This window comes from Blennius ocellaris (assembly GCF_963422515.1).
Source record: "Blennius ocellaris genome assembly, chromosome: 10".
Lineage (NCBI taxonomy): Eukaryota > Metazoa > Chordata > Actinopteri > Blenniiformes > Blenniidae > Blennius > Blennius ocellaris.
In genome coordinates, this window is record NC_137659.1 from 18,357,300 (window position 1) to 18,370,686 (window position 13,387).

The window sequence follows — 13,387 nt, forward strand, 5'->3', positions numbered from 1 at the left end:
TGATTTGAGAGATTGTTAGTGAAGTAAAGAGTGACATGCTCCAATTGGTTTCATGACACGAGTCAAAGAAGGCATTTTTTAAGCTAAATGTGAAATAGATAATGACGTAAAGTTACTATTTGTTTCATAAATTTTGCTGGGTGCTCCATGCTGCTTCTAGGATCTAATTTGTTTCATCTGTAGAACCTGTTTTTCTTGTCCGATGAATGGATGAGTGTTCAATATCAACTCAAACAGTACAAGGAGTCTCATAATTAAATACATCAAAATTCATGAAACAAGTTGGTGCTAATGAAAGAGTTTGAAAAGCAGCTGCAGCAAGTTACGCGGGTACAACAACTTGAGCTTGTTGTTCTCGGGTAGGAACTGAATTAATCGCAGCGCAATGAGGCATGACAAAGACACAGAGAGCAACAACTAAAATGTTTTCAAAATGTCAAAATATAATAATCGCTTTGGTCTAGGTACTGTTGTGCTTTGGGTTTTTTTTTTCTCACATGCTGATGGGGGTTTGGACAGAGGGCCGGTGAAGCTCAGTGGGCAGAAAGAGACAGGCGTTCTTTGTTGTCACCAAGACGTATGTTACATAAGCGTGAGACCGGTCAGAGCTGTCTATGCTGTGCCTTAATGTCGCCCTCATTTCCCTGTGTGCCTGGGTCTGCTGTTTTATAACGACTCTATTTGCTCTGAAACGATGCCAGTTTGCTGTTGATCAGTTGTCAAGCAATCAAGCAGACGACATGAATCAGGGGATTCTGTGTGCCTTTTATTTAAAACACACTTTTAGAGGCGCAACAACTTTTTCGAAAGAAGAAATCATATAATGATTTTGATAATGAGCATCTTGTAGAGTCATGCATCCATGTCACCGCTTCCCTCTGCTGCCCGCTCACGGGTCCATGTGTCCTCTCTTTTTCATGTTATTCTCTCCTGTTCACTCCACTTTTACAGTTTTAAAAACACCTTGTGAGATTTACCATCACCTTGGCTTATCTGACCGTGACCTTGTTTTTTGTCTTGTTCCTTAAAGCTCTCAATCACACACAAATCATCACACATTGCACAAACTTCTCTGACAGTCTTACATGCTACATGTTTTCACAAAAAGTCTCCCAGTTCAAACCGGAGATGCCATATTTTTAGATGAACCAAAATATGTGAACATGTGACTCAGTCATCGCTCTCTGTCAGTGTTGAAGTTACACAAATTAAAACCATCTTCTTTGGCTATATAGTTGTACACATTCACCATCTGTGTGATTGAGATGTACTTCACTGATATTACTTTTTAATTTATTCATTTGTGATTACAACTCTACTTCTTATATATATATATATATACTTTGTGTGAGATACATTTTCCTGACTATCACCATTCTTCACCAAAATGATTTTTTTTTGCCCAGACCAGCTCTCGATGATGTTAGCCACCTCTAAACAACATGATCTGTACCAAATTATGTCAATAGGACATTTGGGTCTTATTTCTGTTTCCAATAAGCACTTGACCTATTCTATGAGTCAAAAGGCTGACATTCTATTAATTTGAGGCTTTATACATAAGAGTTGTTGTGAAAAGTCTATCAAAACAGCAATACCTTTTTTATTTCACCAGTAGCAACAGCAATAATTTGAGTAGAGATTTGAGAAATGACATAGAGAGAATGTGGACATACTTGTGAAAGTCCTCAAATGTATAGATGTGCTGACAAGCAACATATAGAAAACAGTTAATTTATTTAATTTGATAAAACCCATTGACAGAGATTGCAAAGATATAGCTGCACCATTGTGAGCACTTGCATAAGACAGTGCAATAAAATGAATGGAGTTGGCCTGTTTACCCACCAGACCCAGAATCATCTGCTGCCACGACCTACATAAAATCTTCCACATGGATGTTCAAATCTATAAATAACAAATGTGGAGTTGCATCAAGCAAAGTGTTTGATGTGATAGAGTTTGTTTGAGGAAACAGTCCTACATAATATAGAGCTGACAATCTCACATGTATTTGATGGATGGCTGAACAGTTTAGGATAAGACACTTTATATGCCCTGGCTGCAGTGCTGGTCATCATATAACACATTGTGTTTGTTCGTAACTTCCTAAAGTTGTGCACTGAAAAGCATTATCAACATTTCATCCAACCCTACCGGTGTGCTGGAGATATTCTTAATGAGAACTTTTTAATCTTAAGTTCACTTACTTTTCCATCTATTTCCTCAATATGATTTTATTTAAATACTTTGACGCTGACTGCTATATCTCTCTTTCTCACAGTTAAATCTGACAACAAGGACAAGCAAGAGAAGACAGACCTAATGACTGCCAAGACAGAGAAGATTGACACCTTTGACAAGAAAGAAGAGCAGCAGAAGAAGGACAGTGGTCCGGAAAAGCACCAGAAGTCTGACAATATTCTCAAAAATGAGGAAAAGACAGAGAAGATTAACATGGATAAGAACAACAAAGTCAACGAAAAGGCAGAAAAGGTAGACAAGCCTGAAAAGACCGACAAAGATGAGAAGAAGGAAGAGGAGAAAAAGCAGGCTGAGGCGAAGGACGAGAAAGGAGGGAAGAGTACAGCTAAGTCTCCGACGGGCAATGGTGGCAAGACCCTGCCGAGCCCTGACAGCAAGGGCAAGGTAAGCCACACCCACGCACGCACGCACACACAAAGTACTCACACAAAGTGTCGTCCACACACTTTTTGCTGCTTACAGATTCACACTATCAAGGTGGCAAGGTCTCCAGTGGCCACAGAGTAAGTCTCATCACCTGAAGGTCACAGCTGATGTCTGCAACAGCCTGTTTAAGTGTCCTTGAGCAGGACGCAGGGGCTGTTACCTGGTCACACACGAGCTGGAGCTGCAGCTAATTGCAGAAAATTACATACAGACATTTTTCCACTTCAGTCCCTTGCACTGCTTTTGCTGCCTTTGCCAGTCTCTTGTGTGCATGTCTGTTTGTGTGTCCAGATAGCATTTTCATCCTAACAGACATCATTTTTTTTCTTTAAGATCAGCTTTGATGACTGTCCACATGAGTGAATGTTGACATTAGCCATTACTTAATTATGAGAGTGGCTTCCGGATTTTGAAGATTGGTTTGACTAAGTGATTAAAAGCAGGTGCGGTGTGATGACAGTAATGAAGAAAGGATTCAGAGGGTTATCTGATTAGTTTCCAAGCTATTGATAATTTAAATTTATCACTTGTCAGTTTGCGTTCCTGTGAAAAAAAAAACTAAAGTGGCTGCTTCGGTGTAAAAGATACGAGGCAAAAAATGCCCAGTGATATCCACGGAGATGCTGGGATTTACAAAACATTGTAAAGCAATCAGCACAGTATATTTATGACCTTAATAACCTGAAAAACTTTTTAAAGTTAGCGTGGCATTGAATGTTGCATACGCTGTGTGTCTTGTGGGAGCGTGTCAAGTGTGTGTGTGTGTGTGTGTGCCCACATGCGTGCGTGCATGTATGTATGACCAAAATTGGAGACCTGGTGGACTGCTGTTCATTTCATCCCATCCGAGCTTCATAATTTTCTAACTTTAATCTCATGAGCTCTTCAAGGTGGTTATAAATTGCTAATTCAGTTGTATAATTTATGACCTGTTTCACGATATTCATATACTTTCTGGCTAAGCTGTCATGCCACGCTGTCATTGCAATTTCTGACTTCATCTCTGCTTTTTCTTCTTCCATTTCTCTCTCTGTCCCCCTTCTTTCTCGCACTCTTCTTCTTATACCGTCGCTTTTGCTACTTTACTTTGCCTTTCTCTCAAATCCAATGCCACTAGCCTGATGTGGGTTCAACCAAACCAAACTCAGCCAAATCGCGCCCATCCACCCTCTCCACCAATGGCGAGGCCAACTCGGCCAAACGCCCCTCCCCCACCACAGCTTCAGCCAATAAAAAAAGCCCTGTTCCCAAGGCGACCACACCCACTGCGGCTAAGCGGCCACCAACAACAACTGGCTCCAACAAGGCTGCCAAGGTGAGTAAAAGACAGGAAGAATTGTTCTCGGCAAAGAGGGTGAATAATGTGTTCTTGAGTGAAGACAGGACTCGCTCTGCACACTTGTTAGTGTTTCTGGAAACCTTATTAATCATAGTTCATAGTCGACATTTCACCAACTAAGTATTCGTGCCTCAACATTTTAAACAATTGCACTTCAGGAGTTGACCTATTTGTCCTGATAGACTGAGACTGTTGAGTTTTCCTCTAAATTCAGGATGAATGAAAAAGTATTCATTGCTTTTGAAGCTGTTACCATCAGCTTTTTTGTCATACATAACATCACTGATTTAGACTTTGCATGACTGTCCAGCCTGGTGTGTGTTGTCATCCTATATGCCCTCAAACATCTGTCCCAAATCTCTATTTTTACTCATCCACCTGAAAAAAGGAAGCAGCCCTAGGCATTGTGCTCTTCGACTAGGCTTTACAGTATGCACTCAAACATAGCTCAAAATGAAATCTTGATCATTTTAACTTAAATGTGAGCTGATTAGATTTTGATAGCTGAAGGTCAAATATAAGGTCAATGTGAGCTCATATTTGCAACTTCATGCTAATGTAGTAGTTCTATTAAACATGACTGATGATATTAATTTGTTGGTCTTATACCTTGAACTTTATTACCACAACATATATTTTCTGTCTTTCCCTGCATGCTCTTCCTTAAATTTCCTCTGATTGTCTTTGGTTTCTTTTGTAGATTAAGTCACGGTTGCATTATTGTCTATTTCATAACAGTCACTCAGTTGTGAGGAAACACACTGATATGTGGCTGTTCCAGTTAACAGTCAAAGTCATATGAGAAAAATCTGTTTTATTCTTTCACATTTTATTTTCATTTCTAGACTCCAGAAAGTGGTTCAGCTGAGAAACGCCCACCTGTGCCAAAGGCCGCTCCTGCCCCACGTCCGACTGCAAATAAGAATGGCTCCTCTGCGACTGCTGCAAACAAAACCGCAGGTACTTTATCTCCATTGTGTCTGCCCACCCCCTGCGGTTGATTGTGTGATATGAACAGTGCCGTCTCAGATTCAATAGCTTTGCCTCGGCTGGCTCACAATGCTGCCAGCACAATATGACCTCTGCAACAGGACCTGAGCGTGCCACAGCAGCTGAGTCTGTGACTCATGTTGCCGACTGGCACCACTCGAGGCAACAGGCAAACTGAATTGTTACCGTATGTTGCACTTCATCAGATACAAGAGTTAGCTTTTGAAGACACCAGTCTGGTATTTTTATCTGCACATCACAGACAGGATCTCACCTCTCTAAGCGAACGGGCTATGAGTCAGTCCAAGACGTGTTATTCAAACAGGCTTTGTGCTTTTTATGCACTTTTGGGTGGCTTGCTCGCAGAATATGATTCATTCATCCAGCTCACAGTGATGCGTGTTGGGTGCTATGTACGACGAAGGTTCCTACTTCGTGTTAGTTGCATGAGTAAACTCCATTACTTCAGTGTGTTTTAGCCCGATGGCGTAGTTCTGTTTGAGTTCATAATGCTTCTGCCACATAAGGTTAGTGCCACATATCGCTGCTTCATTAACACAGAATTGATCTGCTGTCACGGGTGATTTGCTCAGACTGTAGAGGAAGATCGTAAAGCCATCAGATGTCCTTGAATATCAGTAATAGTATGACACAATGTGAACAGTTTAATGCGCAGGTTTGATGAAGACGAAACACAGGCCACTGCAAGACTAATAAGTGCCCTGTGTTTCGTTTTTGTTTTGTTTTTTACATATTATTTGAGCGACAGAGGAAACTCTGTGAGAGGTTTATCCATAATGTCCAGTGCTTCTCTGTTTTCTACAACTTGTATTTAGACAATTAGATCTCAGGCTAACCCCTCACCCAGAATATCTGCATTATAATCTCATAAATCTTATATAGCTCACTTCTCTTATTGTGTTTAATTCAATTTGACTTCAATTTTATTTATATTGTGCCAAATACAACACAATCATTTTAATCACTACTTGACCTAGCTCTTGCTTGTTCTCTACAGACTTGTGAGAACATCACATTCAGCAAACGAATAAGCGGTTTTCTAGCTTTTAGTCAGTTCTTGTTACGTCATTTATATTATAATGCAATGATAGTTTTCACTGTGTTTGTTGGAGATACTCTGATCTCATAAGACTTATTTCAGTTTTACATCTGTACAGCTCAGTAATCATTTAACCTCTTGGTTAAATGATTACATTATTGCATCTTAATACCTTGTCAATCAAATCAATCATCAATCACGTGTCACTGAATCAGCCCACTTATTGACAGCATATTAGCATATGGTTTACTATAGTGTGATTTATTACATATTTAATCCATAAAGCAATACTGCACAGTCATTAGTTATGGAAGCGTCTTCAGAGCTGCTGCATCCCGTAACCCTCTTCTTTATCAATCTGAAAACAGGGACAGCACAAATTCCTGATGTAAAATAGTACCTCTTATGAGGTCTGTAAAGGCATCCATCTATATGGTCATTAACAGCCTTGTTGTTTTGTAATTGTAAAGTTTAAAACAAATGAAAAAGCTACATTTATAAATGAGTTGTTAAGTCAAGCTTCCATTGCCATTGAGTTAATGCTGAGATCCAATGGTTGTTTTCTGTCTGTCGCCCCGCAGCTAACAAGAATGACAAGGCTGACATCAAGACAGGAGAGGCCAAAAAACCGAAAACGACAGGTCAAAAAATTGAAATACTTACACACATCTTACGCAGAGTGGCCAACCGTTTCTAACATGTATTATTCATCTGTAGCTCGTCCTCGTCCAACCCCCACCACCACCCCGGCCACCCCGGCTGCCCCGGCCAGCTCCACGAACGGCGACGGCTCTCACCGCCGCCGGGTGATCACCAAACCCCCGGTGCCCAAGCAGACTCCTCTGGAGAAGAAGCCAGCGGTGCCCCGTGCTCCACGAAACCCCCGGCCCATCAACGCGCCCACACCTGACCTGAAGAACGTCCGCTCCAAGATCGGGTCCATCGACAACATCAAGTACCAGCCTGGCGGGGGAAAGGTATGACACAGCAAACATCCCGAGAGAGGTGTATGAATAATTCAGCGAGGTGGTGTACCTGTCAAGACTCGACTGAAATACTCCTGAATGATTTTCTTGTATCAGCAAAGGATTTTGCTCTGGGTGGTTTGAATTAAAATATCCACTCTGTGCTGTACATCATCCTTACATGGTTTACTCAGAGGGTGTCAGGATGTACAGTCAGTCAACCAGTCAAGAAGTGAGGAGTTTCTTCGATTCTTATAACATTGTTAAACGATATCTTCATCTCTGAGTGAACACTAAAACCAACTGAACACCCCTGCGTGGTGCAGAGTTTACTCTGAACACATTGAAGACGGTGCTGTCAGGATCTTAAACTAGTTTCTGTGTGATGTAAAGCAGCACACCGTGGTGGGGGCTCAGACTCAGAAGGAGAACACAGAGGGACACAAAGGGAAAACCTACCTGCTGACAGTTACATTCAAGGAAGCATGTGTGATGAGCTTGTGCTGTTTCAGATCCAGAACTATCTATGACTCACCTCACCTCTGCATTGCAGACACTGATAGTTCTGGAGGTCATTAATAGAAGAGGTTGTGTCGAATGTTCACATCTACCTGGGATTGTATTTCGGAATCCTATCGACTCGAACGTTTTATTCTATCTGTTTCATTCTCTAATGCTATCTGACAGATTTTGTTTCGCACACTTTTGGAGCTCCCTGTCCTGTCACACACAGAAATACACTGACACTTATAAAACAGTGAGAATTGCTCCTGTGAATGCATGCTATTGCCATTCCACTGTGGAAAGGTTGCTCAGCATGTCATAGATTGGTGTAGCACAGATACATGACTGCTGCGTGGTCGTCTCCGTCATTGTTTATGACACATGCATCATCTGCTCTCTCTCTCTCTCTCTCCCCTGCTGTGTGATATCATGTGTCTGTCTTCTGTCCATCTCTGTTTCGTGATCTGCCACCAGTGTTGCGCAAGTTACGGAAAATGTCTAAATTGATTACAGTTTCTAATTACTCAATCAAGAAGGGATGGACATTTACTGCTTTATTCCTTTAATTAGGTTTGTTTGTTTGTTGCTGCAACACATTAGATGAGCATGAGGCACTCTGAAACGAACAGATTTATGAACTAATGACAATGATGAAAACAAAGATGAAGTACAAACTTGCACGCACATCCTGTACCAGTAAGCTAACATTTATCTCTGACTGCTAATGCATCACAGTTGTCGCAGCATTTCATGTTTGTTCAGGGTTAATGAGGCTCAACAGAGCAGACATAACTTAAGATAATGGTCATACTCATGCTAATATTTGACTTTTTAAGCAGGACAGAAAGAGACAGCACCTTGTCTTGATGTGTCAGGGACATGAGGAATTTTACAGGACGCCCATTTCTACTTCTACCGGTACATTGAATGAAGCATAAAAATGAGTGTCTCCACCACTGCAAACACACAAAACAATAAGAGATTTTTTCATTTTAGTTGGGAATCGATCATTCTGATTCTGATTCTGATTCTGATTTTGATTCTGATCATTATCTAGTGAGCAAATCTAGCGTTCAAGTGGACAGCTCCTGTTGGTATTAGTGAATACTGTATGGCGATGGAATGATTATGTATCAGGCATAACTGACGGTGTCAGTGATCGCTCTTGCAAAAGCATTTAGTGCTTCGGTGCTGTTGCCACATTCCTGTGTATGCTTCTCCACTGAAATATAAAGTATTATCAGGGAAAACAATCAACACAACTAAAATAAAACAAAAGTAAACATTTGCTCATGGTGTAGATTTAAAAGATAATGTGTTTCTGAAATAGGCATTTTATCTAATGTATTTTAGATGTTAGATTTTATCGGCTCTAACACCCCACGACCCTGAACTGGATAAGTGGGAAAGAAGATGGATGGTTGGATGGATGGATTTTAATATTTCTTTCATATCCATCATTTCCCATTAACCTTTTTCTATCCGGTCAGCCAGTAGGGCTGCAGGCTGACATGAAGATATGTTTCCTCACAGGTACATGTGCGCAGAATTTATCATCCCTGCTTGTGATTAAACCAGGGAAACAGAATGCATGCATCTTTTTAGCAACGCCCTGTTTCGTACTCACCGTGACTCCTCGCTTTCTCAACCTGTGGCGTTTCGACACAGTCACACGGCCAATTATAGACAGACCAGACGAGGGACGGGACTGTCATTTTCTCTTTAAATGGTTCTATGAAATTGGCCTATCATGACATTTTTCTCTGTATGACAGGGAGAAATTTGAAGTATCCGGTTGTCTGCATCAAACTGTAATTATTGGACAATGTTGGCTCTTTCGGGCAGCGGCTCTGTCGTCTGCAGCTGCAGGTCCGCTGCTGCTCTTGTGTGTTCCTACGCTTTATTAAACACATTCGTCCAGCAGTGAAGCCACTTTACACAAACACGTCACTGCCCTGCATCATAATAAATGGCACTGACTCATTCGGTCTCCTGTGATATTAATATCGTTTTATCTGTCAAGTATTTTAACATTTGTTATTCCGCCGGACAACCTTTCCATCCGTCAGTGTTCAGCAATAATACTGATTCACTGTTCTGTGAAACTTGAGTCCTGTAATGTGACATTTACACTGCTGTTTTCTGATTGTATAGTTAATCTCACACTGTTATTGATCCTTATGATTGGCTCCTGTTACTAACATGTGACAAATGTTAAGCTGGGTGTACTAATCCACTGTAAATCATTATCGTGTTCATGAAAGTTTTCCATCTGCTCCAGTTTCCTCCCATTTCAATGGTTCCATCCATCTGATGCAGTCTGATCCTCTGCTCAATTGGTACATGAGGAGATTTCACATCGAATTGAATCTGCTATTATCAGTTATTCAGAATTATTCCTATAATTAAACATTTAACCAATTTATTTATTTATTTTGCCTCTTTGAATTTGTATTGAGTTTTTGTTTAGTTTGTTCTTGGGTTTTTTTTTTTTGGGGGGGGGGGCATTTATATCGAATTTATGTGATTGGTGCAGTTATTCCTCCTCTTGGTCAGTCCAATATCCCCAGCCCTCCATTTCCTCCTCCACCCTGTTGTGCTGTGGCGTGTGGTTGGTTGGAGGTTCTATTGACCAGGGGACTAATTGTCTCCCCAGGTCTCTTCCACCCAGAGCAACAAGACATCAGACCCCTCCACCCCTGCTGCCAAGGCCAGAGTGAGTCCCTGCCATCGACACCCTTGCACCTCGACACAACCCGAACATCTTGCCTTCTCTGCTGTGCAGTCGCTGCATACACAACATTCACTTGACAACGCACGTCGGGGCTATTTATAGAAAGGGCTGTTTTTAACTTCATTTATTATGAACTCACTCTGATCTAAAGTTTTGACATCTTCTAATGTTTATGTGCTTGCAAAGCATACTACAATGAGTGTACCAATAAATGCTAATGAAACGAGAACATTGCAAAGGACATTTTAAGGGAAAATAATTTTGGGGAATACAGTCTTGCCAGCAAAAGCTTAGAGCAGGGCTGTCAAACACATCTTAGTTGAGGGGCCACATACAGCCCAATTTCATCTTGTGTGGGCCATGTTGGTAAAATAGTGACTTTAAATTTCAAGTTTGATTTTTTTCTTTTCTGTGGGACAGAGTATAGTTTATGAAAATTAGCAACAAAGATGATGACAATGTCAAAATAAAACCAATGTTAATGATACGTTCTGGTGCTAAATACAGTGAAATGTCAATAAAACCATGTCCTATACCTGCTGCATTATACATGTTTTATTGATATTGCTGATTAAAACAGGACTTGAAGATGGAATACCATATTTTCCTTTAAGAAAACCAAGCCTGGAAGAAAAAACATTTAACAACATACTTATTGTTGACTTCATATAATATATATTATTAGACTATATTTTATATTACTATGAAAAATTACATTTCTAGCATGCAGTAAAATTCCCAGCAAGTTTCACAAGACATAATTAACAGATTTTTACATTATTCCATTTTCAGTAATACCTCATGATCACATATCTCAAGTTGTATATAACCCTTTGCATATGTAACCAAACTACATGTTTTCATTCTGTTACAAGTGCTATAGTTCATGCCTCTCTGTCCATACACACCCTCCAAATGACGCCTCACTCTGTTCAGTGTTGCTTGAGCTCCTTGAACAGCTGAGCTGAATTGATTTAAGTATAACCTTTCTCTTCCTGTGGTTTCCTGAGCTTCATTGCAATCGCCTTTGCTTCGAGTGCAGCCGAAGAGAAACGGCTCTCTCCGGGAGGTTGGCAGTAGTCTACGTGCTTCTGCGTGCAACATCCCCTCACAACTGGCGTCATACATCTCGAAAGTTGACTAAATGTGTTTTTCCTCCATAGCTTGTCATTTTTGTATTTATTTTTTTGTTTTGTTTCCACTTAGATCATCTCTTTTAACTCAAACGGTCTGCTCACACTGAAGACACAAACACTAAAAATGCCACTTGCTCTGGTGTGCTTGGTTGGGATTTTTATTACTGCACCCAATGCAGTACAATGTTAGACTGAGTAAGTATGAAGGAGATGCACATACAGAAGGATTTGGCTGGAAACTTTCATTCTGGTTGCACTGGCTTTGAAAAAAAAAAGAAAGAAAGAAAGAAAAACACCTGTCACCTGTTGTAGCTTTGTTTCATTTGCTTGTTTTTGTTTTTCTTCACTCCAAGCAGTGTGCTGAAATAGATTCAGCATCCTGCAGTGCCTCTTCAGCTCACCACGGATATTAAGGGGACATCATGAAGCAGAAATCTTGCAGCCACTAGTGCTGTGCTGCTTGAAATCAATTAGGATATTTACGATGTGCTTTCAGCGAAACCAAACGGAGGAAAACTCTTTTTACCTGCTGCTGCTCTTTCTGAGTGTGTGTGTGTGTGTGTGTGTGTGTGCGCACACTAACTGCTCAGTGAGTCATCCTTTGCTGGTACCACCTGCGTCATCATGCCATTTTCATCCTGGAAAAAGAGGCTAAGACAGACACCGAGAGAATGGAGGAAGGCGTCTTACGTCTGCTGCAGGCTTTTTTCCTTTTCTTTTTTTTTTCTCCCTGAAAGGCAATGAAACTGATATCAAAACAAAATGAGGAGAGCTAACATCATCTAAAAGGGAGGAAGGGGTGGACCCAGTCATAATAGGAGGAGAGTGAAATCATCTTCAAGATAGATCAGTATTTCCAACACTGTGTAATAAATGATTAACTCGTCAGCCACTCCACCTGTGGCACTCTCACCAAAGTCACACATCATTTGACATGACATGAAATGACATGGAATTTTATATTCCTCTGTGTCCACGATATTTGTCACACAAGAAATCCTCTGTGTATTATTATCATTGTATTTATTCCTCCTCAAAAAACATACAACCATTTTATTTTCTTCTTGTTTTCAGATCTATTACAATTTGAAGATAAAGGTCAAGCTGCATTATTTTTTAAGAGGCTGCACACTGTGAATTTGGCTGTCTTTGAATAAAGATTAGGAAACAATCGTAGCTATATCTGCACACAGACTCCATGTACAAGCTGTTAACAAATAAATAGAAATGCAGCAAAAAAAAAGCTATATGTCAAATTGACACATTCACTCTACTAAACCAATAGTTTCAGATTGACAAGTAGGTCAAATGTGGGGTCACGACCACATTCTTCAACTATTTCCATGCTGAGCCTTTTTCACGTACATAAAGGCCCCAGAGGTACATGCATATGGATAATTGGTTGTTATTCTTGCATATTGAAGTACATCTTAATAAACTCAAAAGCCAAGGCTGTTTCAGAAGAAACACTGCAAATTTGCAAAACTTCATGACGTTTCTCACCATGGCCTGAATGTTTTGCAGTTTTAATAGGAATTGTGTTGTCATGCCCACATGGATTTTAATGTACTTTCACGTACTGCTCTAAAGGGGTTCAAAAAAGAAACGTTAAGGTCTTAGTTTGACCTATGCCTGTGGTGTTTCAGTCTCGTAAAAGTTTTATTGTATCTATGAGGCCAAGAAGAGAAAGCGCTTCCTCTCTGCCTTTGTTTGATTTCCCTTCTGTGTAGGTAATAATAATGACACTGAACAAGAGTTGTTGAAACAAGCACAATATTATTGGTGAACTTCATGTCATTTTGAATCTCATCTCCATCTTTCTTGTGCTGAAGGGCTCCTCATTCATTTATATACATTAGCGGTCTGTTGGCATTGGTCCTTCTCATAGTGGTTTGCAGCATTTTAAAAAACTAGATTGTACAAAAAAATATAGAATTGCAGCCTTGAATCAATATCTCTCGACATAAT

General features: G+C 40.4%; 1 protein-coding gene across 1 annotated transcript in view; it reads left to right on the plus strand.

Moving 5' to 3' along the window:
• Positions 1-13,387, plus strand: part of LOC308135033 (uncharacterized protein) — a 61,931-nt gene that overhangs the window by 43,339 nt on the left and 5,205 nt on the right. The window contains exons 6-11 of the mRNA XM_080502907.1: positions 2,285-2,649; positions 3,809-4,006; positions 4,876-4,990; positions 6,662-6,721; positions 6,798-7,057; positions 10,206-10,265. Coding sequence (XP_080359033.1) covers positions 2,285-2,649; positions 3,809-4,006; positions 4,876-4,990; positions 6,662-6,721; positions 6,798-7,057; positions 10,206-10,265 — 1,058 coding nt within the window. The remainder of the gene's footprint in view (positions 1-2,284; positions 2,650-3,808; positions 4,007-4,875; positions 4,991-6,661; positions 6,722-6,797; positions 7,058-10,205; positions 10,266-13,387) is intronic.